We start from the raw sequence: 26,639 nt of genomic DNA, 5'->3' as shown, positions 1-26,639 counted from the left end.
CGCGCTGGCAAGTTCGCGTCTGATCAGAGCCCGCCAGACTGCTTCAAACGGTCACGCTTTCGGATGCATGTTCACTTTTGCTTGCGTTTCATCCATATTTGTCTTTTCAATCGTAAATAGTCACATAAAAGCCCATGACAATAATATATCACTTTGAGCACCGTCACGTTGAGTTGCCGATGGACCAGGAGATAAAAATCCGCGATTTCGCTGGACCGCAATATCGTGGGCAAACACACACCGTCCTGAAATTCATCCAAATGAACGTCGGCCTATAACGGAGTGCGACGAGCTCTATGTAAGCTCATTCCGCGCGTTTATTATCCATCACGAGGTTGCTCTGTTTTAGCTCAGAGGAGCCTAATGAGCATGTAATCGCCCCCCCCCCCCCTTCGCCCCGCTTTCCTAATAATGCTGAGTCATGCCGAGAGGGAGGGGGGGGGCCGGGTTCAAGCGGCCCGCTAAGGTGATCGCTTTGGAGCGGTGCCGTAACACATGCACGTAACGCACGTTTGCGTCCGCTCGCCCTCTCACGGAAATGCTGCTCAAAGCACTTTGGTGTAAATGAGCGCAAGAGGTGTGTGTGTGTGTGTGTGTGTGTGTGTGTGTGTGTGTGTGTGTGTGTGTGTTCTTAGAGGAAAAAAGACATGTAAAATAATTCCCCTGAACTTTTGCTAATTGTGATGTGTAGCATCAAAATATCAAATTCATCATGTTTCTTGCTAGCTAACAATCGGAAGCGCAATTCTACTTTTCTCACTTTTGTGGCAAAATAAATAAATAAAAAAATTCCCCTGTTCTGCAGTTTGAGAGTACACACGGAAAAGTTCCTTGGGTGCTGCGTTGCTCTCCGGCTGCAAGATACGTCTTAAGGCGAGGTGATGAAACGGCCCGCTAACGCTTTCCTTGTAATTTTAGCATAATCTCCAGCACACACTTGTTAAAAGTCGCAGATTTGCTGAATAATTATTAAGCATGGCTGACTCATTAAGCCTCGGTAGGGGGAATAAAAAAAAAAAAAACACACACACACACACGGTATTGTTCCTCCCCGCAGACACTCTCGGCATTAATGGTGATTTATGCTAACAATAAAAAAACTAAAGAGGGAAACTTAAGGCCCAAATTAATGAAAATCAACAGCAAGGCTTGTTCGTTTTTTTGGAGGGGGGGGGGGTTTGTTAATGGAGGGGAATGTGCGTTCGTAAACAAAGCGTTCATTGACATTTTGCAGCATTGGGGCCGTGATAACATGGTGGCGAACGCTAGTGCAGCCCGTGTGGAGCCAATTTTATTTTGAGGTTGGACGTGCGGGGCGGCAGAAAGCCCCCGATAAGAGCTGAACAGCAGATGTTTTATGTAGAAGTGGATTTGTTTGCGAGAACATTAGTTGAACCGACCTCGGGGCTCCGTTTTCTCAAAGTGGGGATTGTTTCATTGAACGCTTTGCCGTCGTTTTCTTCATTGGAAGCCCGAGTACTCGCAAAATGTGCATTTTCCAAAATTTCAACCCGAGACGACGTCTACAGATTCGCGGCACCTTGAGAAAAATAAAGATGGTGTCAAAGCACTACTTTTGCCTAAACGAAGCGCCTCAGCTCATTTCGGCGTCGTTCCTTGGCAGCAAGATGGCAGCGTATTTGTCTAAATTAGGACACGCTTGGACGCGGTTCCTCGGGACCAAACTTGTGCTCCACTTTTGTCTAAATGAAGCTCCTCAACTCACTTCAGCGTAGTCCCTTGGCGCCCCGAACGGCAGTAGTTTTGTCTCGATTAATTCTCTCCAACATACTGTACATGTAAGATGGCGGCCAATAGTATTTGGCCACGGCCGGTTGCGAAGGGCCCATCAAACGGGGGGGTCGAAAGGGGAGCAGACGGAGCAAAGCCGCCCAGCCGGAGTGACTCTTCATCTCCACTTTGAATTCGTGGCGCTGCGGAGGACGGCCATGAAAGATGCAATGAGGCAAACGTTCATCGATGCCAGAGTTGATGGCGCTCGGAAGGGCTTGCTAACTCCTTGCTACTCTGCAATTCTGCGCTTTGTCGCACCGCTCGGTTTTCTCGCTGCCCTCGCTTTCTTTTGGGAACGTTTGAGGATGCGGGCTGAGGCGAGGCGGCGCCTTATGATTTCCGATCCGCCGCAGTACGAGACTGCGCGGTCTCTCCCTTGCCCTTTCTTGTCGCCCTCACTCTCCTCTCGGAAGAAAGGCGTCTCTTTTCCCGAGACACCAAAGCAGGTACGAGAAGGTCCGACCAAGTACTGGTTTGAGTCAATCAGGGCACCAAACAGGATACGGTACCGAGAAAGAATCGATACCTGTCGTACTTTTGAAAGATAACTTTTCATGGAACACTGACGCCAATGATGATTCGCCAATGTGTCAATATCCCTCAGCATAGCGCCACCTACTGCTGAGGAGGACTTATTCAAAGGCAGATTTTTTTTTTTTTCCTTTAGTATTCAGAGCTGGTATCGGCGGTCTCCAGGAGTCGTTCAGACTCCGAAATAAGGACGCTATTGGATACCGATAGCTGCGATCGTACTCGCCCATCCCTTGATGAAATGCTTCAACTGCTAGCAATTTCTCCCTGTCGAAACGAATATTTCTGGATTAGGATGGGAATGTTTTTTGTTTGTTTGGTTTTTTTTAAATAGTTTCCGACGTGGCTGCCGCCCGGGGAAATCCCCCCCACCTCCCCTTCCCCTCCCCCAGCATATGTCGAATGACGATGAGGCCTAGCGGGGGAGATGCTCCATCCAAAGTGACGCCAGGCCGTCGGCAATCTGTCACGTCATTAAAACCATATTTTAGTGGTCGCGTGCGCCGCCACCGCCGCCGTCGCGCCATGTGGCTCGACTTGAGCTTTCGCCCCCGCTCCCGGATTCTGTCAGCGCCATCTGCCAGCAGTCTTGACAGGGCTCTTGTTTTGTTTTGGGTTTTTTAAATTTTTTTTTTTTTTAATGGCTCACTGACAGTTTTTTTAGCACTGAAGAAATGACTCTTCCCTATCCGTGCACTGGCTCGCCTTGCAGCTCGGTCTGTTCGGTCGTTCATATGGAGACTTAATGAAAGGGTGTCAAAGGTGCGACTAAGTAGCTTAAGTCTTCTCGCAGGTCACTCCAGGCCAAGACGCTCCCTGAATTTGATGAGTCGCCGCATATCGCTTCCGAGCTTGGCTGCGTCGCTCCTCATTTCAAGCTCGGTCGTACATTTTTCACTTTGTTCTTCGTCCGGGTGAAACGTTTACCCCCTTTGCGACAATCCGAACGGTCGCGCCCCCTCCATCTGCTCGCACGACCGGCAAAGTGGCGCGCCTCGGCCGCGGGGCCGTCTTGTCAGCCGCCGTGTTCAGCTGATTTTTATCAGCACTCATAAACGAGGACGAGGTCAGAAGAGCCTGTTAAAGAGCTTACGATGTTCACTCCGCAACGGCACCGCCAGTGTGGCCGCTGCGGGCAATCCGCGAATCGCGTCTCGAAGGCAAAAATTCCGGCGCTCGCGGCAGTCAATTGGTCCATAAAAGAAAAACGAATTCGTCTGTATTCATTTCCGAAAGGAACAATCGGAGTCGAGCCACGCCGAGAGGAGCCGGGTGAGGCGGCTGGGGGCATTTTGATGCCCCCCCCGGTGAGGTGTTCCGGGCACGTCCTGCCGGCAGGAGGACCCGGGGACCACCCGGAACATACCGGAGAGATCGTTTCTCCCGGCTGGCTGGGGAAGGCCTTCCTGGGAAGAGCTGGAAGAAGTGGCTTGGGAAGAGGGAGGTCTGGGCTTCCTTGCTAAAGCTGCTGCTGCCGCGACACGACCTCGGATAAGCGCTAGAAAGTGGATTGGGTGGATGAAATTGTGCTCCAACGGAATATGAATCTTCCCGTTGTAATGTTCGCGACGCGCCCGCTTTTGGCCATTGAAGAATTCAGACGGTTTGACGGCATTGAATTACTCTGCCCAAATTCTCATATCGTACGAGAGTTCGGCTCCCGTAAAGTGACCATCCGTCGCCCAAAAATGTCACTGTCGGTCGATGCATTCGGATGGTTGATGAAGCGTGTCGTGAACAAATGCCGTGGTAACGGAATAGGAAAAAAAAAAAACACGTTTTGAGGTCGCACTCACAATCGAAAGGCCGAACGCAGAAAGTTGTTCTCGGAGTGCGGCAGACTCGTGACTTCCTCATACTTTGTTTTTTGCACCTGCGCTCATTGTGATGCGTCTTTGAGATGACGCGGCAGGAAAAAAAAAATCCCTTGCATCACGGGTGACGCTTAATTTCGAGCCTGCGTTTTGAAGTGAGCTGTTTGTTTGAATCGTGGATTCTTGCTGCTAAATATCCTGTTTTTTTGGTGTTTTTTTTTTTTTTTCTTGACATGGCTTTCATTAAGAGCAAGCGAGTGGAGCGCAATCAATGTCTCTCGGCATGCTTCACAGCGCAGGTTGACAAAGTCCCTGTTTTTTGTTTTTAATCCCGCCCCCCCCCCAAGACTCCGCCGCCCTCCATTGTCGATTTATTGAAGGGAAGACAAGATGGAGGCGGCGCGGGGAGTTTTTCCATTCGACTGCGACCATTTCTCTCGCTCATTTCCTTTGTGATTGGTCGAGACGGCCGCTCGGAGTTTCTGTTCCCGGTTGCGGCGTTTTTGCCGCTCCGTCCCATCGCATTGTTCGGTGAGCTTTTGGCGTAAGCTTCTTGCCGTCAAAATAACATCTTCGTTTAAGCCAGTCGACCAATCAGCCGCGAGTTATCCCAAAAGCTTCCGCGCGCCAGGCGTCCCTTTTCGATGGTTTCCCGACGTTTACCTTCGGCGCCTTCGGGTGTCGGACGGACGAGATGGGCCTTCGTTTCCCTCCTTGCTGCTGTCCCACATTTGATGTCTTTTTTTCTTATTTTGTTTTTGTTGTTACTTCTTCTGTTTTTTAAGCCCTCTGCAGAGAGACGTATGTTGTGATAGACGTGGTGTGAAAGATGCTTGCCGCCCGGTGGGCTGCGGCTTCAAAGCAGGCGGCGGTGCTGGAGGAGTTCAAGAGGTTTCATCTTTTCTTTTTTTTTTTTTCCCCCCCCCCCTTTTTTGTTGCTTTTTTTTTTTTTTTTTTTTTAATGATGTCCTCTCTGCCTTTGCAGCGCCTTTCCTTTCTTTCTTTCGTTCTTCTTTTTCTTCTTCTTGGAAGCCGTGACTTGAAACGCAGTACACAAGGATCCAGCGGCGCGCGCTGTTTACCGGCCCCTGAGAACAGGATTGAGTTGGGTGGAATGAATTCGGAAGACGGGCGGGGGGAAACGATCGGAGGCGACTCAATGACTCGCGTTTTACCAAAGCGTCGATTCGGGAAACTTTGCCGTAGAATGATCACGTTTGACGCGACGGCTTTTTTTCCTGCCTTTGTGTTCCTGGTGATGTATGAAAAGGCAACCCGGCAATTTTCTGGCTTTGGAGGTGACGCCTTTTGGTGCGAGCGAGTCGGCCTTCAGCGGTCGTAACGGAGATCAGGTCGCACCTTGTCCACGGACTCTAAAATGTTTTCCTCCCTGCCTTTGTTGCTCTTCTTTACAAAAGTCGATCGGGGAAACTTTGCGTCTTCTGTGGTGGTGACAAGTCACAAGACAGCAGCTCGTTGCCGCTGAAATATCGCCGACTCAGATTGGGTGGGACAAAGTCAGGCCAGCAACTTTCTGCCTTTGGGGGTCGGAACAGAGGGAAGATGGCAACCGGAGTCTCTTTCCGCGACCTGTAAAAGTTGGCGCTCTTTGTTCTTCTGAAGGAATAACAACACGAAACGGGTGCGACCAAGTTGACCCTGCAATCTTGCGCCGCCGGAGGTCATCTCCGAGCCGGGATGAGATCAGGATTTTTCCGTCTTTTTACCGTTTTTATCGCGGTTGTGTATCGGTGCCGCCAAGACGGAATCGGACGGGCAAAGTCAACGCCGCAACTGCCTGCGTTTGGAAGTGGGATCAAACGGTAGCCGGTCCCTTTTGAAAGCTGGACTTCCCGAGGGACGCCCCCCCCCACCCCTCCCCACCCCACTCGACCGGCCTTCGACCCCCGCCTTCAGCTCCTTTGACATGTTGTCACCGTTGCCAGCAAACAGCGCTTGCATAACCTCTCCGCCACCCACACGGCGAAGCGTGGCTCGTCAGCGCACCCACGTGGGAACACGCATGACAAACGAACGCCCGCGCGCTCGCAAAAAAAAAAAAAAAAAAAATCATCATCTTTCATCTTTGCTTCTCCTTTGCGAATCTTTCGGGAGAAGCGGGCTGCGCAGTGGAGGTATCTCCCTCCGTGCCTGCCTGCCGGTGGCGAAAGGGAAGGTTGTTACGCTACACGGATTTAAATTCGAATAATTGCAAGTCGCGCACGCCCGCCAAGCGAGGGAGGCCGAGCGGGCCGCGTTTGTCACGGCCATTTTGCGGACGCCCTCCAAGGTGTCCTTTTCAAGATGTTGGCTAACGGATGGCGTTCGGAAAAGCCTCCGCGGGAGCGCGCTCGGCAGCGCCGCCGCGTTGCCGTCTCGGAAGCAAACAGACGCGTCGTTCAACAGGCGCAACGTGCCCGCCCGTGCCTTGGAAAGCTGCGAGCCGAATTCTATTTGCATCCGCCCTTTAATCCGCCGACATCCAGATTGCCACATCAAAGTGTGTCACGGGCTTGATGGAGACGAATCATTTGGAGGAGGAAAAATGATCCATATGCAAATCAGCTGCTCGGGCGGAGAGGGAGTTTATTTTACATTTCCTAATCTTCTTTTACACGCGACTGATTTATTTTGCTTCGTTGAATGGCTATTTATAGCTACATTAGATTGGTATTTGTTTTTTTTTTGTCATTTCAAGTGTGAAATGCTAATAATAGGTATTGAGGTAGTTTGAAAAATTTGTCGTATTTTTTAAAAATAGCACTCCTTTAATTTTTTTTTTCAAAATAATTTGACACTATTGTAAATATGCAACAAAAAAAGTTTGCTCATTGAATGAAAAAGATTTTTTTGGTTGTTTTTTTTTTTTTTTTAATCCCCTCCAGGCCACATTTGGATTTCACAATTCTCGTGTTACCAAGCAACACGCGCAAGCCTCCAGAGCTGTCTGTCTGCATTTGTTGATCATATTAGCACCTGATTTGCTGAAGGAAGTTGCGACGTGTGCTCATGTTGGGAGTCATTTTTGTCTCCTGCTCAAAGTGCAAATTGAATTTGTAGCGAGAGGCGTGAGCGTTTGTCACCGCTTGGAGGCACGCTACTAGCGGTGAGGGCTCGTTCCTTTTTTTTTGTTTTTTTTTTTAAATCGATCAATCGATTTGACTTAATTTTCCCCCTTAACTCGGCCATCCGCAAAATTGTGATGAACCGCCGGGAGTATTACAGGTAGCGTTTATTGTTTGGGATGTGTAGCTTGAGACAGCTGCTATAGGAAGTCTCGATGGCGATGCGTTGCTGCGTTGAAATAAATAAATAAAATAAAATACGGCCCAACAAATCAAGCGGTCTCATGAATTCATAAAATGGAGCAGCAGGTCTGAGACGTGCATATTCAACGTGCATATTCAACATATTCTGTGGCGCGCGCGCTAAAAACAGCCTTAACCTTTTAGCGCAAGAAACCACAGCGATGCCTCATCGCCGCTCATTTTTTGCACGCGCTCGTTCTCTCCAGGGGGAAGCCCTCCCGAGCGTGAAAACGCCGGCGGCGCCGTCTCACTACCCGGGGACCGTAGAAAACTCCTTAAGTGGCCAGGTGACCACCGAATGAGTCCCGTTTGTGGCATAAGTGGAGGAAGGAGCCCGCTTTTGGACAAGCTTCCCAGACCTGCTTGCGGGGAGGAAATGTTGCGTGAGAGCTAAATGTCGCGGCGGCCGCGGAAGCTCGCCAACTGCCGGACTCGAGCCGACTTGGACATCGGGCGGCGGGATGTCCTTCCGGTTGGTCGCTTTCGTGTTTGTGCCACGTCCAGCCTGCCGCCGTCGTTGCTAATATGCTCACGCTTTGCGCACGTGCAGACACTCGCTCACAAAAGTGAGTGCAGCCCTCACCTTTCTGTGAGAAGCTTTATTGGGAATTTACGGTCACTTGAAAATCGCTCAGCCGTTCCTTTCCAAACGTGTGGCAGCAAAAGTGAGTACACCCCAAAATGAAAATGCCCAAAATGGGCCTTTATTAGCTATTTTGCCTCCCGGGTGTCACGCACGTGTCGAGTCATTCATGTTCCGAGGTATCAAGATATCGTACCAACGGGCGGCAGAAGTGTTCAATTTATGAAATGTCGCTCCTGGCGCGTTATATCGAAAGCAATCGTCTCCGTCGTCAAACGTCTGCTCGTTTCTCACCGTAACCCCCTCCATCCTTTCCCACCTTCTCCTCCTCCAGCCGCTAAACACGATTGTAGTAATTCACTTAGCCAGCAAAGCGACATGATAGACGGGCTAACCCCGCCGCCCGGGGTGGAATGGAAACACACTCCATTGCGCTCGATTGCCGTCGCCAGATGCGAGTAAACACAAGGCAAACATGTCCTTGAGTGTTGTCTGGTCGCGGCTTGCGTAAAGTATACGTTTCAAGCTCCGCTATTTGACTCACGCTCGGAATCGAGCTAATTAGTCATTTCCGCAGTTTGTCACTCGTCTCTCGAAACGGCGTCATCTTCTGAGGTATTATCAGAAATGGGAGGGTGCTTGTCGGGAATTTTGAGCGAGCAATTTCCTGCCCGTCTCCCCTATCGGCGTGAAAACCACCGGCACAAAAGGGGACAACCGTTTTCCAGCTTCTGAGATGTTAGCGCTATGAACAGCACCTGTAAGGTTGCCAGCGTCTTCTCACGTCTTCTCTTTCTGTAGGGAAGACACTGACAAGGAATGGGATGAAGTCAACCCTGGATTTGTTTTTCTATCCCGCATCCAGCAGTTGTGTCAGAGAAGGAACTGTGCCTTTAGCCCCTTTGACGCTGCCTGTCAAATTGAGCCTTTTCCCGTTTTAGAAAACGGCTTCAACAAGGAGTCAGGGGAAGCAGTCGACCCGCAATTTTCCGGCTTCAGTTAGCTGGATGCTAAAGTAGCAGTCGACATCTTTGCTCAGTGAACCTCCCGCCAAACAGATTGACTCGAATCCCGGACACCTGTCACAAAAAACGCTGGGCCGTGTTTCTCGGATCTTTAATCTTAACGAGTTGGCCATGCGCTATTAAAGCCGCTTAGCTAGCGGCTAGATGCTAACGTAGCGGTCCGCATCCTCAATGCGTACTACGTCGAATCAAAACAGATGGACTCCCCCCAAGTTGACGGCTCCCTCCCCAAAAATTCCTGGCGTGTTATTTTATTTTTTTGCCAAACATTCCGCTTCTGAGGCGTGGAAGGACCTTCCGTAAAAGTGCAGACCGTCGGGCTCTGTGATTCCAGCCGTTTGTTTCGAGTCCAACGCGGGAATCCGCTCATTCCCGACCGAGCATTTCGGTGACAGGCGACAAGTAGACGCAGTAAAATAGTCATTAGCAGACGAGTGCCATCTGCCCCGATGCCGCAAACGCTCCGAGTACATCAAGAACCTTTTGGCAGGCTTTGTGCGTGCCGTGCATCTGTTGTTCCATTTTCAAGTCTTTTATGAAGATGGCCTCACATTTCACGGGGGAGCGTAGCGAGCATTAATGTTGCACAAGCCAGTTGGTGCGGCCTATAAACAAACAAATCATGTCGCCATCTTTTGTTGGCGCGGTAGCCATCTCGGCTAGCAGTCGTTTTTTTTTTCTTCCGGGCTGGGAAAAGCGATTGCTTGAGATCGGTTTCATTGAATCTCGGCTGCTCGTTTACACGTCGGGTTCATTTTTCTCCAGATCGCAAAGTGATTTAGTTGCGTCACTGTGGTTGCTGTAATTATTTTTGCCATACATTTGCGGCAGACCACGTCTGCACTTGCACCAGTGGCAGGAGATGCTTATTGATGTTTGTTTGCTTGCCAATCGCAGCTTTGCCTAAGACTCCTCTGATGGGGCCGTAGGTGAGCGGGAAAGTTTGGCCCGTCATGAACAAATCGAGCCCCAGTCAAGCCAACGAGCTCGCTGTTAAAAGCTAACGTAGCTTAGTCGACATCGTCTGTTTTCCGTCGGATGGATTCAGACCAAAGTTGTTTGTCCGCGGTGTTGTAAACACCTTCCTCTTTCTTCCACAGGCTTTTCAACGGTAGCCGGCACATTCTGTATGCAGGCGGGCGAATGTGATATTTCATTGATTTTTTTTTTTTTTTTTTTTCCCCAAAGCGCGCCTTGTATTTGCTAGAAATTAATCCGCCGTGGTGGTTTTGTTAAAGGGCAGCGCAATGCAAAAGTCAGAGAAGATGGAGGAGTCTTATTAATCGCCGGTATGATAATACCATCAACAACCCAAAAAAAGGCTAAAATGTTTAAGGTTAAAATAAGTACCTCAAGCAAAAAAAATAATAATAATAATAAAAAAACATTGCAAGGTCTGCGGCGTGGAATTTATGGCAATGGGTGGTCAGGGAGCACAAGTGGGCCGCCTCCTGATTGTTCTGCCTCTTGAATGAAGAGCCTCAAGAGCCAAAGCAAGGGAGAGAGTAACATCTGTAGAAATCAAAAGAAATCCGAACAGGAAAGGCAAAAAAATCCAAATCCAGCATGTCCTCAGAGGTACCCATGGAGAGCCCAATATCATCCATGTGACAACGGAATTGGGTCCTGACTTTTCCAGGATGATGAAGAAGGGGATCTAGAACAGACCTTTGAGGTACACTGAACATTTTTAATTGCTAAAAATTGGATTTTTTTTTTCTTTTGAGATAGACTGGAAGGGAACAATAGAATTGGAGGGGACCTCAAACAGAGCCTGAGGAACACCATTTTTTTTTTTTTTGGGGGGGGGGGGATAATGAACGGATGGATTTGGTGCCTGATATCACAATTAGCAATTAGCATCTAGGTGATTTGATATCGTCATTCCCGATAAATATTTTTTTGAACGCCCATTTTGGAGATCACAGCTCATCGTCTTGCACAATGTACATGCCCACAAGCTGGCTGTGTACTGTTTTTTGTTGTTGTTGATGGTGATGATGATGATGATGTCCCTAATTGACTCGAGAGTAACGGCTGGCTGCCGAGCTCTGGGAGAGAGAGAGAGACATTCATTTGTTACGGTTCGTGGTATCGAGCGCCATCCTCCCTACGCTCGCCTCTCCCTGGAATTGCCGTTTGAGTGATCATTTCGCCGACGCTAAGGAAGCCCTATTTTTTATTCTGTTTTATTTATTTATATTTTGGCAAACATTTCCCCAGTAACATTTAAATACAACCGCGCCACTTTGCACGCTTAGCCAATTCTCTCCTAGAGTCGTTTACGGTAAGCGGAGTTGGCGGCTCATAAAAGGACACGGGCGGGGAATATAGACGGCGAATTTTCTGTCGAGGTTCTTCGCATTTATTCACTGGCTGCTTTATTTTCTCTCATTTCCTCTGTTTGCATCCCAGGAATTAGCAAAAATGTCATAGAACAACATGTATTTACATGTTAATGGTGTGGTTTGTTTGAGTTTGACTTGGATCTTGTGTGGTGGAGCCTTGAATGGAAACGACTTTCACGTTAGCTTCTTGCGCTAGCCGGCTACTCCTTTCAAATGGAGTTGAAGTTCACAAGTAGTCACAAAATTTCTCAAATGCACGATGCATTAAGTTGGGCCCCAACGATTAGTGGGGCCTCTATTATTTCTTAATTTTTTTTTTTTTTTCGATATTGGTCATTTTTCCCCCCCACACAACACATTACAACAAAATGAGATCTAAAAAAGATAATGAGATCTAAACCAAAAAAAATGTTCTTTCAAGCATTTGATCTCAAGTTCGACGCCCTTGGCTGTGCGATCATTAACCTTACATGGTGCGGAGCTGTGGGCCATTGCTTTGTGATTTATCATTTTCACTTTTAATGTGTATGCGTGTGTGCGTGTGTCTCCGTGCATGCGTGCGGCATGACTTTTCTTGCACTCCTTGTTTCGAGCATCCCCAGAGAGAGCGACTTTTCCTCGGCGCGCTCCACTCTGAAAGAGAAGGTCCTCTGGGAAAAGAGTGCGCGTCAAATAGCGGAGTACATCAGGAATCAATGCCCCACCCACGCGTCTTTGAATTTCATCTGCACTTCTTTGATCTCTCTCGTGGCCGTCAAGCTCCGCTAAGGAATTTTCGTTGCTGTTTGTGAGTCAGCAGGATTACACACAGGATGCAAAGAGTGCCCCAAAAAGATCTGGTCGTGCTCACTTTTGGACATTGCCGTTTTGTACTTGGCATCTGTCAAGATAATTGCTAATTCTTTTGAAATTGCCATTTAAATACATGTAGATTCAAAATGGATAGAATATTTTATGACTCGACATTTAACTGTAAAACATATTTGACAAAAAGTCATACATTTTATTATTTTTTATTTAATTAGATTTTTCTAAGTACCAATGTTGGCTCCTGCTTCCAAAAATAAAGATTTGAATTACAGGCAAAACATTTGACTGCTTTTAGCATTTAACTGAGGGAATTTTTATTTTTATTTTTTTGCAGTTTTTCTTTCCCAAGGTGCACCTTTGAGTGTATTCCACAATCCGTATTTCCAAGTGTAGTCCATGGCGGCGTAACGATTGCCGTCAGGTCACACTCGACCGAGCGCCCCAATTGTAACGTCAACGTAGCTGTGAAGCGTGAGTCAGTGCGCCGGATTGAAAGCCGACCGCTGTCCGCTGGACCCTGCACGGATTATTCGTGTTCTTACAACAGAAGTCCGCGTCAAGGCTGCAGTGAGCCCGCTTGTTTTTTTTTTTTTTCTCCCCGCCCCCGTCCTCCTCCCCACTTCTGCACGTCTGAGCCCGACCGGCCTCATCAAATAAATTGGACGCCCGCGACTTCTCTGATTGTGGCTCGCCCCGAGAGTCTTACCGCTCGGAACCATAATTGCCTTCTGAGAGCCAGCCTTCCGCACGGAACGCACGACTCGGTCGAAGGGCGGGATGTTGCTAATCGTATGAAACAATTAAAATCTCCATGATGCAACGGGATGACTGCGCTGAAGGTGTGCTAATCCGGCCGAGCGGCTTACTTAATTGCCGGCGAGATTCGCCGGCTTTCCGTGCGAGTTTGAGCTAAATGCTAGGCTAACTATAGCCAAATCCCTAACACATGGCTTAGGTCTCGTTTGTTTTATTTACACTCGCCGGGCGGATGCACACAAACTGCCTTCACGGGCTGTTTCAGGGCACTTGCTCAGCAATAGGACGAATAAACAAGGCAATTTCCACGTTCGGGGAAGAAACAAAAATTCTTGAAAAAAATACTTTATTCTTGTCAGATTGAAAACCTTTTTTTGAAAAGTGATTCATAAATGTAGGAATGAGCGTGAACCGTTTGTCGGTATCGCTATCGGACCGGGAGCAGCCTTATTTTAAGATATGCCGATCCCGGCCAGCGATACTTGATGCAAAAATAAAGACATCAATAAATCTGACATCAATACGTCTTCCTCGGCAGCAGGTGGCGCTATACTGCCGCAGTTTGGCTCATCGGCCACTCATCGTCTGCATCAGAAAGAGAGGTCTTGTAATGTTGTCAAAACTACTACGGGTATCTGTTCTTGGTATCGGTGAGTACTCGAGTGAATGCTAGTACTCGTATCGGTCTAAAAAAAAGTGATATCAAACACTTGTGTGTGCGTGCGCATATATATATATATATATACACACACATACATTTTTAGATATACAGATCTCAATCTTAAGATGAATGTTTTATTTTTAGAGAGAAAAAGTCGCCTCCGACCAGGCCGCCGTATGCCAAACTTTTGCAAGCGCGGCCGTCCCTGATGGATGTTGACACGAAAGTAAACAAACAAGCAAGATGTCAGCACTTAAATGGCCAAGAAGCACTCTTTGCATTAGCGCAACTTGGCAAAACAAGGGCTAAAACTGGACGCTAAAGTTACTCCCACCCCGCTCGTCTCCGCATCCCGCCCGCCCGAAGAAGAAGCTCCATTAGTTCCCTTGGCGGGACACTTTGCGCCACTGCCAGCACGACAAATTTCATCCCGGCAGGATATTTATAATTCAAACTAAGTGCACGTTCTTATTTGTCTGCAAGCTTTTCCGTGCGCGGCGACATGTCATTTGTTTTACTTTTGAAACGGGCCGCTCGGGACCGAGCGCTTTTATGTGCTTTGACAAATAAACGCTGATTGCTTTACTCCGCTGTGGATCATTACGACTCCGCTGACGTCAACCACAGTCAAAATGTTGCCGAGAGTCGACGCTTGGCTAAAGAAAGCAACAGGCACTCTCAATTTTTCTTTCAGGCAGGTTTGACTTTTTTCTTGACAAAAAGGACAACTTTTTTTTCTCCCAAATACGACTTTATTGCTGTAATTTTTTAAAATTAAAACAAATAATTCTATTTGGAAAATTGTGATTTTATTCTTCATAAATTCTGACCGTCGTCTAAAAACTACATATTTCTTTATTTTCTTGGGGGAGGAAAATGCCTTTGCCAATGCGCAGGGCAGCAGTTTTCATAATGCGGCTCAGGGGCGGGCAGGTGAACTCTTCATCATCATCCCCTTCATCCTCCTCCTCATCACACTCATGAAAAAGCATCCCGGCTCATCGACTGCGACCTTTGCTAACGACTGCGGCGTAATTACTCCCTCCCTGTAGTCCCGAAGGGGCGGCGGCTATTGTTAACCGCAATTTCCACCAGCGGCCTCCAAGATGAATTGGCGACATTTCGTCTTCCTCCCGCGGATGTGACACTCGGTTTGCCGTCCGCTCCGCACAGCAGGAACTTCTTCCCCTCCGGGAGAATGCTTCTTTTGCTTAAAAAAAGAAAAGCAAACGAACAAAACAAAACAAAGAGAAAATAGATGCGATGTGCCCGTAATAGTCAATTTATCACCGTCGGAGGTGGGATCAGAACCGTAACAGGCGGGATGCCGACTGTGTCGAACCGTATCCTTTTTTTTTTTTCCTCATCAAAAGAATCCAACTTTATTTGATGTGTTCTTTTTAAAAATCAAGTAGTAGTTTTTTGTTTTTTTAATAATCATATCTCATCTTTCAGATCAGCCGGATATGATTATTATTATGATTATTATAAGTCAATTTCACTCTTTCTCAAGTTTATTAAGCTTTTGTTTTTTTAAATGTCACTTTTTTGGTCAATTAAAAAAAAAAAGTCTGTCACACTATTTTTGTGTTTCTCAAAAGAAGAACATGAATTCTATCAAACAACAAAAACTCCCAATACGGATTTTATTTCAAATTGGTATTTTGACACATTTTGCGTCTGTCTTGGCATGGAATGATTTTCTTTCTTTGAATAATACAAGAGTTTTTTTTGTTTGTTTTTTATGTGTATGACATTTTCAGTTGTTGAAAAAAAAAAGCTCAAAAAGAAAAAAAAATCCAATACTTTTCGAAAAAAAAATTGTGACGTTGCTCTTTGAAATATTCAGCCTTCATTGTGGAAGATTGTTCCTGTTTTTTTACCTTAAAATGTATCCCCCCCCCCCATCCCCAACAAAAAACAACAACTACAAAAAAAGCACAATTCCAGAACTACCGGGCCTTCCCCGCTGTGATGGAATTCATCCGCCTCCATTTGACAAGTGTCATGGAGTAAATTACACACTTGGTGAAAGTATCCCTCCCCAAAAAAAAGTGCACTTTTTACCTGCGGGGAATTGTCTGCACTCATGATCGCCTCCCCCCGACGCACCCCCCACCGGGCCTCTTGGAAGGAAACTTTTATTTCCCCGCGTCTTGAGGTAGAACTTGTGTGAGTGATTATTGCGGCCGGGAGAACGATCGGCGGGCGTCCCGAAGGTGCTTGACTTCTTGGAGAAGGCCCCCCCATTTAATGGCTGTGCTCAGCCTGTGGATAAAGTGCTTGGAATTTTAAGTACTGCACTCCTTTGGCAGCAAGTGGACGCGCACGACACTGCGATTGCCGGCGGCCGCATGCCGGAGTTAACCGGAGACGATGGACTTGGAGGAACGACCGAGTGAGAATCGTTTCGAGTGCTTGAACGACCCGCTAGCCGGACGTGATTGCACAACGCTGCGGAGCGGCCACACGTGTCGACTGTTGGTGAAAGAGCGTCCGTGTTGGTGGCGGGGCCTTTTCAAAGATGACTTCATGTTGGAGCGGCTCGCATTTCTCCCCTTGAGAGAGACTCGAACGGGAAAAGCATCCGCGGCCGTCGTCGTGCTGGATCTTTTGATTACCGAGCGCCCGTGAAAGACGAGCACCCGACAGTCGAGAGGGTGCGGCGGGGCCCTAAAATGGAATCGCAACAAAAACGGCCTCCGGTGACAACCCAAACGGCACCCGCAACACGTTGACGGCATCAAAATAAAATAAATAAATAAATCGGCAAACGAAACCAAAAACAGGTGAACAAATACATTTTTGTAATAAGTGAGTTGTTTTAAAGTTTAGGAAAACCATCGGATGTATTTTTCAAGTAAGACACTAAAATACGTGTCAATGATATCGCCGCGGTCTTGTCTGCCCGAATGATCGTTTGGCTCCGCCCTCCAAACCATCGCCGATGCAAATGCGTCCAGCCTCGTTTTCCCGGGCGTCCACATCGCAGCTGCTTCATGTTCAACATCAGTCGGAAGCCCGTCTCGTTAATCAGCGTTAGCGCGCTTCGGCGGGGGGTTGAGGTCTCGCACGTCCCGTCGTTTCGCGAAACCGATGCCCCATCTGATTAAAAATTTATTTAAAAAAACCCAAAACAAATCCAAGGTATACGAGGTGGTGAATAAGCTGCGCTCGGGACAGGTGAAGAAAAGCGGCGGCGAGCCAACGGGGTTGTTGGTCGTCGTCGTAGGGGAAGGTGTCGCCGCCATCAAGCCTAATTAGCGTCTGCTACCCAAAGTGTTTGCCTTGACTCATCGAGCAGCAACTGGGTCACCTTGTTTCGCCTCTCTTCCCTCACTTGAGTTTTTTTGTTTTTCTAAGACGACATCAAACGCGACACCATTTGTGAAGCCTTCCATATTTCCGTTTCACCTAATTGGCGTGCGGCGTCTCTAATGAGCGCCGCAACAACAAGAAACAATGTTCTAATGGCTGCAACCTGTGACGGACGCCTGCGGCCGACGGGACACAAATGAGGATTACGATGATTTAAGTCGCTGCGAGATTGAAATGTTTATCTGTGGTTATCTCCCGCGACTCTTGCTAACGCCTTCTGAAGCGCTGCGCGGCGGCGAGCCGGCCTCCATTTAATCTCGCACAAAGGCGGCGGCGGCGGCGACGATGCACTCTGACCCGAGAGCGGTCGCGGGCTCGTGTTTGTCTCCCGCCGCCGTCTTCATTCATCTCACTTATTGATCCGTCCACCCAATCGCTTTGGCCGTGACGCCGAGGCAGGCGGTCGCGCGAGGGACCGTGCGCCGACCTCCGGCCCAACACATAAATAATTTCCTGGAAAAATAATACAGAGATTTTTTTTTTTTCCCGCCTCTCAACCCCCGCAGGGTGAAAGCTAAAAAAGGAGTGAACCTGATCCAGACCACGTCCAAGAATGCCCAATGGAAGGTGGACTGGGAGGTTCTATCCGGCGCCAAGCATTCCATCACCACCATCGACGTGAACAAGAACAAAGCGCTCAAGCAAGGGTGAGTCCATATCGCATCCCATCATGTGGCAAATAATATTTTTCCCGCAATATTACGACGTCATCCTCCAAAAGGACGACTCAAAAACGTTATATCATCGCTTCCGAACTAAGTCACCTCACGAGAACAAAGTCTTCATTTTACGAAAATAAGAGATCGTTTCCCCCAAAAATGCGACCTTACAAACCTTTCTTGTTACGCTCACCCAAAAAAACATTTTCTCCTTATTTTGAAATGCGAAGAGCGATTTGAAGAATGGAGCTTTGATTTTTCCTTCTTTTTTCAGTGCAAAAAAAAGCTGAAATCAATCTAACCTTTCAACGCATGCTGCACTCAGGTGTTTTTTTTTTTTGTTTGTTTTTTTTTTGTTGCTGTTTGTCCTTTCTCTGTCACTCTCTCGATTCTGGAGTTGAGTTGCGCGAGTGACAACGCGGCAAAGGCTCCCGACGCGAGCGCTTGTCAGGGAGCACTAATTATGTCAGCGGCTTCTGGGGGAGAACTCGCCTCATGCATTATTTCGACGACAAGGCGCGAAGGTGCCGCGACACCTGCTTTTGACGCCCAACATTTGCAGAGACAAGCTGACGAGAAGGACGCTTGTTGCTGTTATTATTTGTTGCGCAGCCCGGCGATGCCGATACCGCCGTGTTCTCGTCAAACTTTCATGACGGCAGCCGTTCCCGCCGGGAATGAATTCTTGTCTGCGCGCAAATCCATTTCGAAATACGGACTAAAATGTTTGCATGTAGCCCAAAGGTTACATTGCTTGTTTTTTTGTGGGTTTTTTTAACATGCGTAATGGACAGACCTAAACGTGACTGCATTTCCTTGGCGCCTTTGCTCTTTTGCTGGATTTTGACGTGATTACCAGCAGCACCAAAAATTACTTGGTTGGACATCAAAGGTCGATGGCCTGCCATCAATTCGTTCAATGACGTAAAAATACGTTTGCAAAGACCCAATTGTTTGTTAAAAATACGTTTTTAGTGTGTGTTTTTTTAAATAAATTAATTAAAGGCTTTGTGCAGCTCGCCAGTAAGGCTGTGGGAATGCTTTCAGTGTGAAAGCGTGCGAAAGCAGTGTGGCGTTGAGAACATGCATCAGTGCAGTGTTTTTCTTCCAATAAACTGTTGATTTTCTTATTGAATTGGAAAGCATTGTTTAGAAATTTGAGGTACCACAAATGCAAAAAAAAAAAAAAAAATAGGCATCAAAGTGAAAGTTCTGCATGAAAATGGATCCTTTCACAAAAAGCTCCTTTTCTCAGAATTTTTTTCGATACGAGTATCTTCCAGAAAGTGACCAATGTTCAACTGTTGTTTACTAAAGAAACGGTCAAAGTTGGAAATGATTTTTTTTTCCTGATGAAAGAAGAGGGCTGAAGCTTTCTTTTGGCTTATAATGGGTACAGAACTCCCATTTTCTGTCGGCTTTTGAAAATTTCTCAAATGGTCAAAAATGGCTCTCTCAATTTGAGAAAAACGTCTGGCATGAAATAAATTGAGCCCACCTTTGATGTTTTGCTTTGAGATGAAATGGAGCATTGTCACTTCAGCATAAAGCAAAAGCTGGGCAAGGCTCAAGAGCACAACGGGCATTGACTCGAAACACCCAACAAGATTGTTGGAGTCGCAAGATTCAATGACTGTCTTTGATTGTTGCCTGAATTTAGTTTTTCACCACAGCGAATAGCAGCACAATCACTCCCGAAAGAAGAAGAACAAGATGAAGTGCGGTAGCAAAATCTCAAACCGCTTTCTCAGCAGGTGCGAGAGAGAATTCCAGTCATTCGATGTTCTTGTTGTCTTTGATGTTTTGGCAAATTTTTGGCACGATTAATAGTCGAGCCGACGCTTGGTGAAAAATCCACTGTTGCCGAGAGGACATCAAAGGCCAGACGGTCTGGCAACGTCTCAAAACGCATCCGAAGCACGTCGGAGAGAATTCCAGTGCCTACTTCTCATCGTTGTCTTTGATGTTTTTTTGCTGAATTTGGCCTTGATGATTATTAGGAGTGTCCTTCGGCAAAGAATGGCTTGCAAAAACAGAAAGGACGTCAAAGGCACTACAGATCTGTTTGGGGGAGTTGCTGCGATTTCCAGTCAACCGACATCATTGTTGTCCTTGATCTTTTGCTGAATTTTCTCTTTTAAAAGCAGCACAATCGCTTGCTCAAGAACAAACGCTGACAAATTCATTGGTTGTAAAAGAACATCAAAGGCGAGATTGCGCTGGCCTCGCCTCAAAAGACATTTTCCGTTGCCGTGGAATCCTGGTCGCCAAATATCATGATCGTCTTTGATCTTTTTGCTGCCTTTTCCCTTTCGTCGCGGCGCAATCGCTTGCCGAACCACAAAAGTTGACAAAATCATCAATTCGAAAAGAATCGGCGATATTGCGGCACTGCTACAACATGTAGCGGTTAGCATGACTTGTTTTGTTTTTGTCGGTGAACTTTTTCCTGGACTAGCAAAGCCTGCACATTACAGCGAATAACAGTTTCATGCTTCAGTGAGCGCGTACCAACAAATCCGTTTCTCTCTCTCTCTTTTTTTTTTTTTTTGAAATGATATCGTCTTGTAAAGAACATTGTATCCTTGTGAGTTCTTCGCCGTGTGCGGTCCGTCCCTCCCTTTCACGCCCGGCTAGACTTTACGAGTAAAACTGGAGGTGTTACAGCGGAATACGCGGATGGACACTCCCACCTCCGTGTACCCTCTTAAATTCCAGTCATGCGTTGGGAGTTATCGCTGAGGCGACTTGAATATGTTTTGGGCGTTTTGTCCTCCGCGTAACCCGCAAAGGAGCCGGCGCATCTCACGGCCGATTGACGAAGAGGTCGCTCGTCGCTTGAGCTCTTTCTCACTTCATTATTCTATTTTTTGCCCGACGCGTTCTCTTCCATCACGTCACACCCGCGGTTCATTTGTCTTTCGTGACCCCTTAGATTCCCCCACCACCCCCCCACCCCCAACCGCTCTTCTTTCCGCCGTAGCACTTCCTCACAGTTGACGCGTGTGGGCCGATACATTATTGATGGTGGTCAATGGCTGTTCCATATTAATAACGCCGGGATGAGGAGGAAGCAAAGAAAAACAGCCAACAAGGTCGTCGCTTCTTTTTTGGGGGGTGGAGTGGGGGGGACGGCTGAATTATTCAGTGTTATTTTTATTCGTATTTTTTTTCCCTTGGATTTGACATTAAATAAATAAATAATAGCACCTTTCGAAACGTATCTTGGGAAAAGTTTAGGGGTGGGTTCAAAGTCGTTTTTGAGGGCATTCGAACTCAGAAATGCAAATTGGTGTCGGAAGCGAGATGCAAAGTTCTCCCGTACCAAAAAGCTTTACCGTGGCGGTGGTTTGTGTGTGCGTGTACCTTTTGCAACGTGGATCAAATGCGGGTTACGGACCTCCAGGTGTTTCATCGCAATAGACCACCCCCCGGGTCAAATTGTTGCAGCCACAGTGACTCGCCGATGTCAGAAGTGGGACGAGTGGCTCATAACCGATGTCATATCGCGCTTCTTCAGTCACGACACGATGATGCGACTTCACCATAGTGACATGAATTAGCGACGCCATGAGCGAACATTCCGCCGAAAAGGTCACCCTGTAATCTGGAAGACTTTGTCATCGTGATTTGTGTTTAAAAAAAAAAAAAAAAACACCTGCGGTGACACATCCCCCCCGCGCAAATCTGAATCCAATCTCATCAACGGCGCCAAAATGTCAATTGTGGGTAATTACAGCGGGCCGGGAAGACAACTTTTTGTGTGGCGTTTGGAATCCACAACCTCGCGGTTCCCGTGGCTCTTTTCGCCGATGCGTCTTCAGCATGATGGTTGACGTTTTCATTAGAGGACCGTCACGCTGAACGGTAGGCAGTGACAGCCTCCACTTAAACGTCCGCCTCGGCCATTATTTGACAGGGTTTTTTTTTTTGTTGTTGTTGTTGTTTTCTGACAAAAGTCCATTTGAAATCGCCTTGTGCTGTATACAGTCCAAGGGCGAAGGGGAGAGGGGGCTGCGCCATCGATCGCTGAGGAGAAAATGGGCGAACCCTGGCAATTATTTGCAAGTGAGAGGCCCCAACTTGAATTTGCAGTCTCCGCCAGCCTCTAGATTAAGGCGCAGTGATTGTTTATTGACGAGAACTGTTTTCATCGGTGCGAGGGGCGCGGGGGGGGCCTTCTGAATAATTCCTGGACGTTTGATACGCCAGACAAAACCGCCCGGCGTGACATTTACAATGTGCCAATCTCCATTTGTGCTCGCTAAAAAACATGGCACTTTGTCTTTTTGTTTTTATGGAAGGGGATGTTGGGGCGTCTTTTTGCCATTCCGCTATGACGATGCTCCTTCAACTTTTTCACGCCAAATATCACGTTAAAAAAAATAAAAAATACTCGGCACCCTGAAGACCACCTTCACGGTTATGTAATCAGATCTCATCCCGCCGTACTTTTGCCTGTTTTCAGGGAGGTGGCGGGCAACGCCGAAGTGATGCAGCTCGACTTTGAGATGGAGAACTTCACCAGCCTGTCGGTGACGCGCCGCATCAACTGGAACATCGACTACAACGGTCAGAGCCCCCCGCCCGAGTCCGAGAAGGTGGTCACCGAGCTCACCGTGGTTCAGCGGGACATCCAGGCCATCCTGCCCCTTGCCATGGTCAGTTCGACGCACGTCATCGATAGACAGCTAGAGGCTATTCAATTAGCAAGCTAGCTCAAGAGACAAGACGGGCAGCTCGTTACATAGCTAGGTAGACACTACCTAGCTCGCGAGGTACCAAGATAGATGGTAAGATGCTAATAATGTGGCTAGCTAGCGCTGCAGACAGACAGCTGGTTGTGTAGCGAGATCCGAGCTAGCTCGGTTGCTCACTTGGTACCTTAACGGATGGAGAAGAGAGCGAGATACGATCTAGCTGGCAAAATTGCATTTTATAGTTGTCAGAGAATAATCAAATATATCAACATATCCATCCATCCAATATGCCACTCCGGCGCAACCTCAAGGGGCAAACTTAATTGGCTCCGCGAGCCCCTCTGTAACCTGAAGCGCTCGTAAATCGATGTCATGTTTCCCCCCCATGAAGTGAAATGAGGATGACAAAGTACTCTTCATTTTACGTTATGCGTGTTGCCACTGAAGGTGAAAAAGAAGCACAACATTCCGTCGCGCCATCTGCTCGTTGATGCCGAGACCGTTTGGTGTAGCGAAATTAGCATGTAAACAGAGGTCAATTTTCGATGAACATTTTGTGCAGAACTCGGGATGGTTTCGCCACTCGCAGTACCCTTTTATTGTTATCAAACTAATCACAATTATTATTCCTAGCATTATTTTTATCAGCATATTTAGCAGTCATAATCATTGCCATGATAGCAGTGGGAAACACGAATCCCTTCATCAGCATGTCATTCATTTTATTTAGTATTTACGTGTACGTGTACCCAAACAAAGCTTGCGAGTCACGCTTTTTTTTTTTTTTTTTTGTACCCGTTTGCTTGCTTCCAAGTGCCGCGAGCCCCATTACGCATTCTCCACTTGGAGTTGCACATCTGCTGCAAACATACGGCGCTCGCCGCATACCCGCCAGTCAGTGGGCCCCCTTGACATTTGGAGAATTAGCATGCGTCTTGTACGCCGACGCGCGTGCCAAATTTTACACTCCACGCCGCCGTGACTTTTACTCGCAAGCCCGCCGTTGTTGTTTTCCTCGGCTGCGTGCCCCTCTTCTTCCTGCCGTGCTGCAGGGGGTGCGCCGCTTTTGTTTGAATGTTGACGACGACGCTTCATTAGGTACATTAGCTGTGTCTTTTGCTCGGGCGCTGGGTGGAGTTTTTCTTGACGGGACGCGACTGGACGGAATTGTTAGCGTGCGGTCTGTCAGACGTTCAAATTGCAAGACATCTAATAGGCATTTTTGCCCAAAAGACTGAGTCTAAATCTAAAATGGCTGCCAAAACGACACTGGCAGGTAGCTTGGCACGTAGCTCGTGTTTCTGTGGGAGTCGGGCTCGGTCGTCCGGCCGTCCAATTGGTCAGCGATCATCGCTGGAAGCTTCATCGTCTCATTTTTTTCCCCCCCACTCAGTTTGCCGCACTTTCTTACCATTTGGATCAATTTCTTCATAATATTCCCCTTTTTTTTTTTTTTTTTGGTCGCTCCCAAATGCTGTGCTCGTCAACGTTTGAGTCACTTCTTGGCCTTTCTCTGCATAAATCAACTTTTATGATTTTGTTGTTGCGTAACAACTCGACTGGCAAAGAGCGGGCTGGCGGCTGTCATCTTTTTATTGGTGTCTGTTTATCATCCCGTCTGTGTTTACCTCGTTTGCATACTTTTGCCGCTAATGAGTTCTTCCGGAGATGTCACCTCTTATTTTTTAGCCCCCCTAAACTTGCCAATTACGTAAGACGCGCACCTTCATCGGGGAATGTTGCGGAAGCGACAACAGAGAAGATTATCGACTGGTCGCACGGGGGAGAGCGGCGCGCTGTGACCTTATTCATCGATCGGTCACCGCCGCCAGCCCGATTAACATAAGAGTGTGTTGACAAAGCGTTTGTTTACTACTTTGCTTCCTGGTTTATTTAATGGACTCGACTCGCTGGCTCCTCGAGGAGTTCCTCACTCTGGTCTCCTTAACCCCACAGGACACGGAGATCATCAACACGGCCGTCCTGACCGGTCGCACCGTGGCCATCCCCGTCAAGATGGTGTCCATTGAGATGAACGGCGCCGTCACCGACGTCTCCGCCTTCGTGCAGTGCAAGTCGGCCAACGAAGACATCGTCAAGGTATTGCAACGCAAACGAGCCAATTTGCTTCGTCGTCGACATCCAAAATACATTTCGGTTCAACGCAACTATTGTGTTCACCTAAATGACATGCAAGTTGCCGGTTTTTTAAAAAATTCAGTTAAATTTTCTGGAAAAAAAAAAGATATTGTGTCTGGGTGGCGGTGCGGGCGAGGGCGGGTCATCATAGCGCAGGAATAAAGTCAAATTTTGAGACTTCACAGTCTTTACAACAATCAATATCAATTATGTCAGGATAAATTTGGATAAAATTGTAAATTTCCCCATTGTGGGACAAATAAAGGATATCTTATCTTATAAAAAATAAAACTAATCTTTTTGGAGCAACTACTTACTCTGTCTGGGAAAGAAACCTTAAATCTTAAAGCAAGTAAAAACAGCAATTTATTTTGTCTTGTGATCAGGAAGCTCCATTTTTTCACCCAAAAAAAAAAAGGAAAAAAAAGTCAGAATCTTTACATTATAAAGTTGCATTTTTCAAGAAAAATGACAATCTTGACAATCAAGTGCAAAGACTTAAACAAACAAAGAGTAAATGTATTTGGTTGCCGTGCCTGTCCCCCATCCAGTATCAATCGTTTTTTTCCGGACCCCCAAACGACAGCTGCCGGACCCCAGCGGGTCCGCGCACCCCAGTTTGAGAGCCGCGGCCATAAAATCCGTCTCCCGTCTGGCCGGGGAAGTCAATTTGGGCCGAGTTGATCCGGTTAGGCGGCGGCCGCGGCGCATGAGCATAAAAGCCGCCATGCGAGGCCCCTTCTCAGCGCGTCCTCCTGATTTGATTCCCTTAAATAAAATCAATAGTTCATAAACCGTGGGCAGATACATCAATGCGGGCAAAGCAGTAAAAAGCTCCCCGATGTGCTCGTCCGCCGCCCCGTCTCGTGTACTCCGGCCCTCACGTTGTTAACTTTAGTGGCGGGGCTGCAGGCGCAATAAAAAAAAACAGAAAAATAAAAACAGCGAAACAGACTAAACCAAAGTGCTTCCCCAGAATGCCGAGAGTTGCGGCGCCGCCGTTTTCTTGTATTTGATGGCTCGACGGCTGGTGAGCCGGCGTTTCGTTTCGCCAAATCGAAGGCGGACGAGTCTCGGGATTCAGCCCCGACGAGTCGGAAAGCGAACAACGGCGGTGATCTCAATCAATCGGGAAAAAAAATTGTCATTGCTATCAATGTATTAAAAATGCAATAATGCATCAATCAATAAACAAATCATTAGTATGAAACAGAGTGGTGTTTCAAAAGTCTTTTGCCAACAAATCATCATCAGTCACAAAAATCTATACAGATTCATCAATCAAAAATCAACTCATGTTGAGTGCGACTGAAAAAAAAATCAAGAGCACCGATTCTAAGTTAGCAACCAAGAAATGATCAGGTAGTATTTTTTTTTTTTTAATCGATGCATATCAATTACATCCTCGTGATCCTGGCCATCGTTTACATGACCAACAAGTCAGGTCCAATATTGATCGCAGTTCAGGTCGGAGGGGAGGAGAAAAAAAAAAAAAAAAAAAAAAAACACCCCCCGCCTCATCTTCAAAGTGTCTTTCAAGTGCAGAACCGGATTGATTTTCCCTACGTGGGGCATATCGCTCCGCTTCTTTTGTAAAGGTTGCCAATTTAGTTAGTTCCACGCCGCTGGAGAGGAGTGCCGCTCAGTGGGCACGCGGAGGCCTCGTGCGACTCGTCCTGACCGTCAAGACTTTGACTTTTCAGCCTCGTTGCCCGATAGCGGAAAGATCTTGCCACTCTTTCCCCGGGAGATTTGTGTTGGAAGTGGTGGCTCGCAATCCCTTTAAAACGCCCACATTGAAAGTGCAATTGGTCTATCATATCAGGAAGTCGGCCATTTTGCTTGGAAGCAGCCATTTTGGGGCCAATTCCATTGCTCCACAGTTCGAAGAATTCGGGCCCAAAGCCGCTTTCGCCAGTCAACATGAAATTAGTTGGACATGTTGATCACAGCGGGCCGCACAAAAAAGTCTCAAGGGCCCATGATTGAAATTGACGTTTTGTTTTGAAGCGGCCGTTTTGGCCTGGGATGACACCCAAAAATGGTCACCACCAAAAAAATGGTCGCCACTAAATGACTAAGCTTTTTTTTTTTTTTTTTTTTTTCTACTCCGCCCCATAAAATTTTCTTACC

At 47.4% G+C, this 26,639-nt stretch overlaps 1 protein-coding gene across 2 annotated transcripts in view; it reads left to right on the top strand.

Annotated features, from left to right (window-relative positions):
* tmem132e (transmembrane protein 132E) overlaps positions 1-26,639 on the top strand; it is a 150,847-nt gene that overhangs the window by 111,492 nt on the left and 12,716 nt on the right. For both annotated transcript variants that reach the window (XM_019873791.1, XM_019873786.1), the window contains exons 3-5: positions 17,515-17,655; positions 22,136-22,328; positions 24,324-24,467. In XM_019873791.1, coding sequence (XP_019729350.1) covers positions 17,515-17,655; positions 22,136-22,328; positions 24,324-24,467 — 478 coding nt within the window. The remainder of the gene's footprint in view (positions 1-17,514; positions 17,656-22,135; positions 22,329-24,323; positions 24,468-26,639) is intronic.

This window comes from Hippocampus comes, unplaced genomic scaffold, assembly GCF_001891065.2.
Source record: "Hippocampus comes isolate QL1 unplaced genomic scaffold, H_comes_QL1_v1.1 scaffold33, whole genome shotgun sequence".
In the NCBI taxonomy this organism is placed as follows: domain Eukaryota; kingdom Metazoa; phylum Chordata; class Actinopteri; order Syngnathiformes; family Syngnathidae; genus Hippocampus; species Hippocampus comes.
The sequence above is the reverse complement of the archived record's forward strand: the minus strand, read 5'-3'. Positions and strand labels throughout refer to the sequence as shown.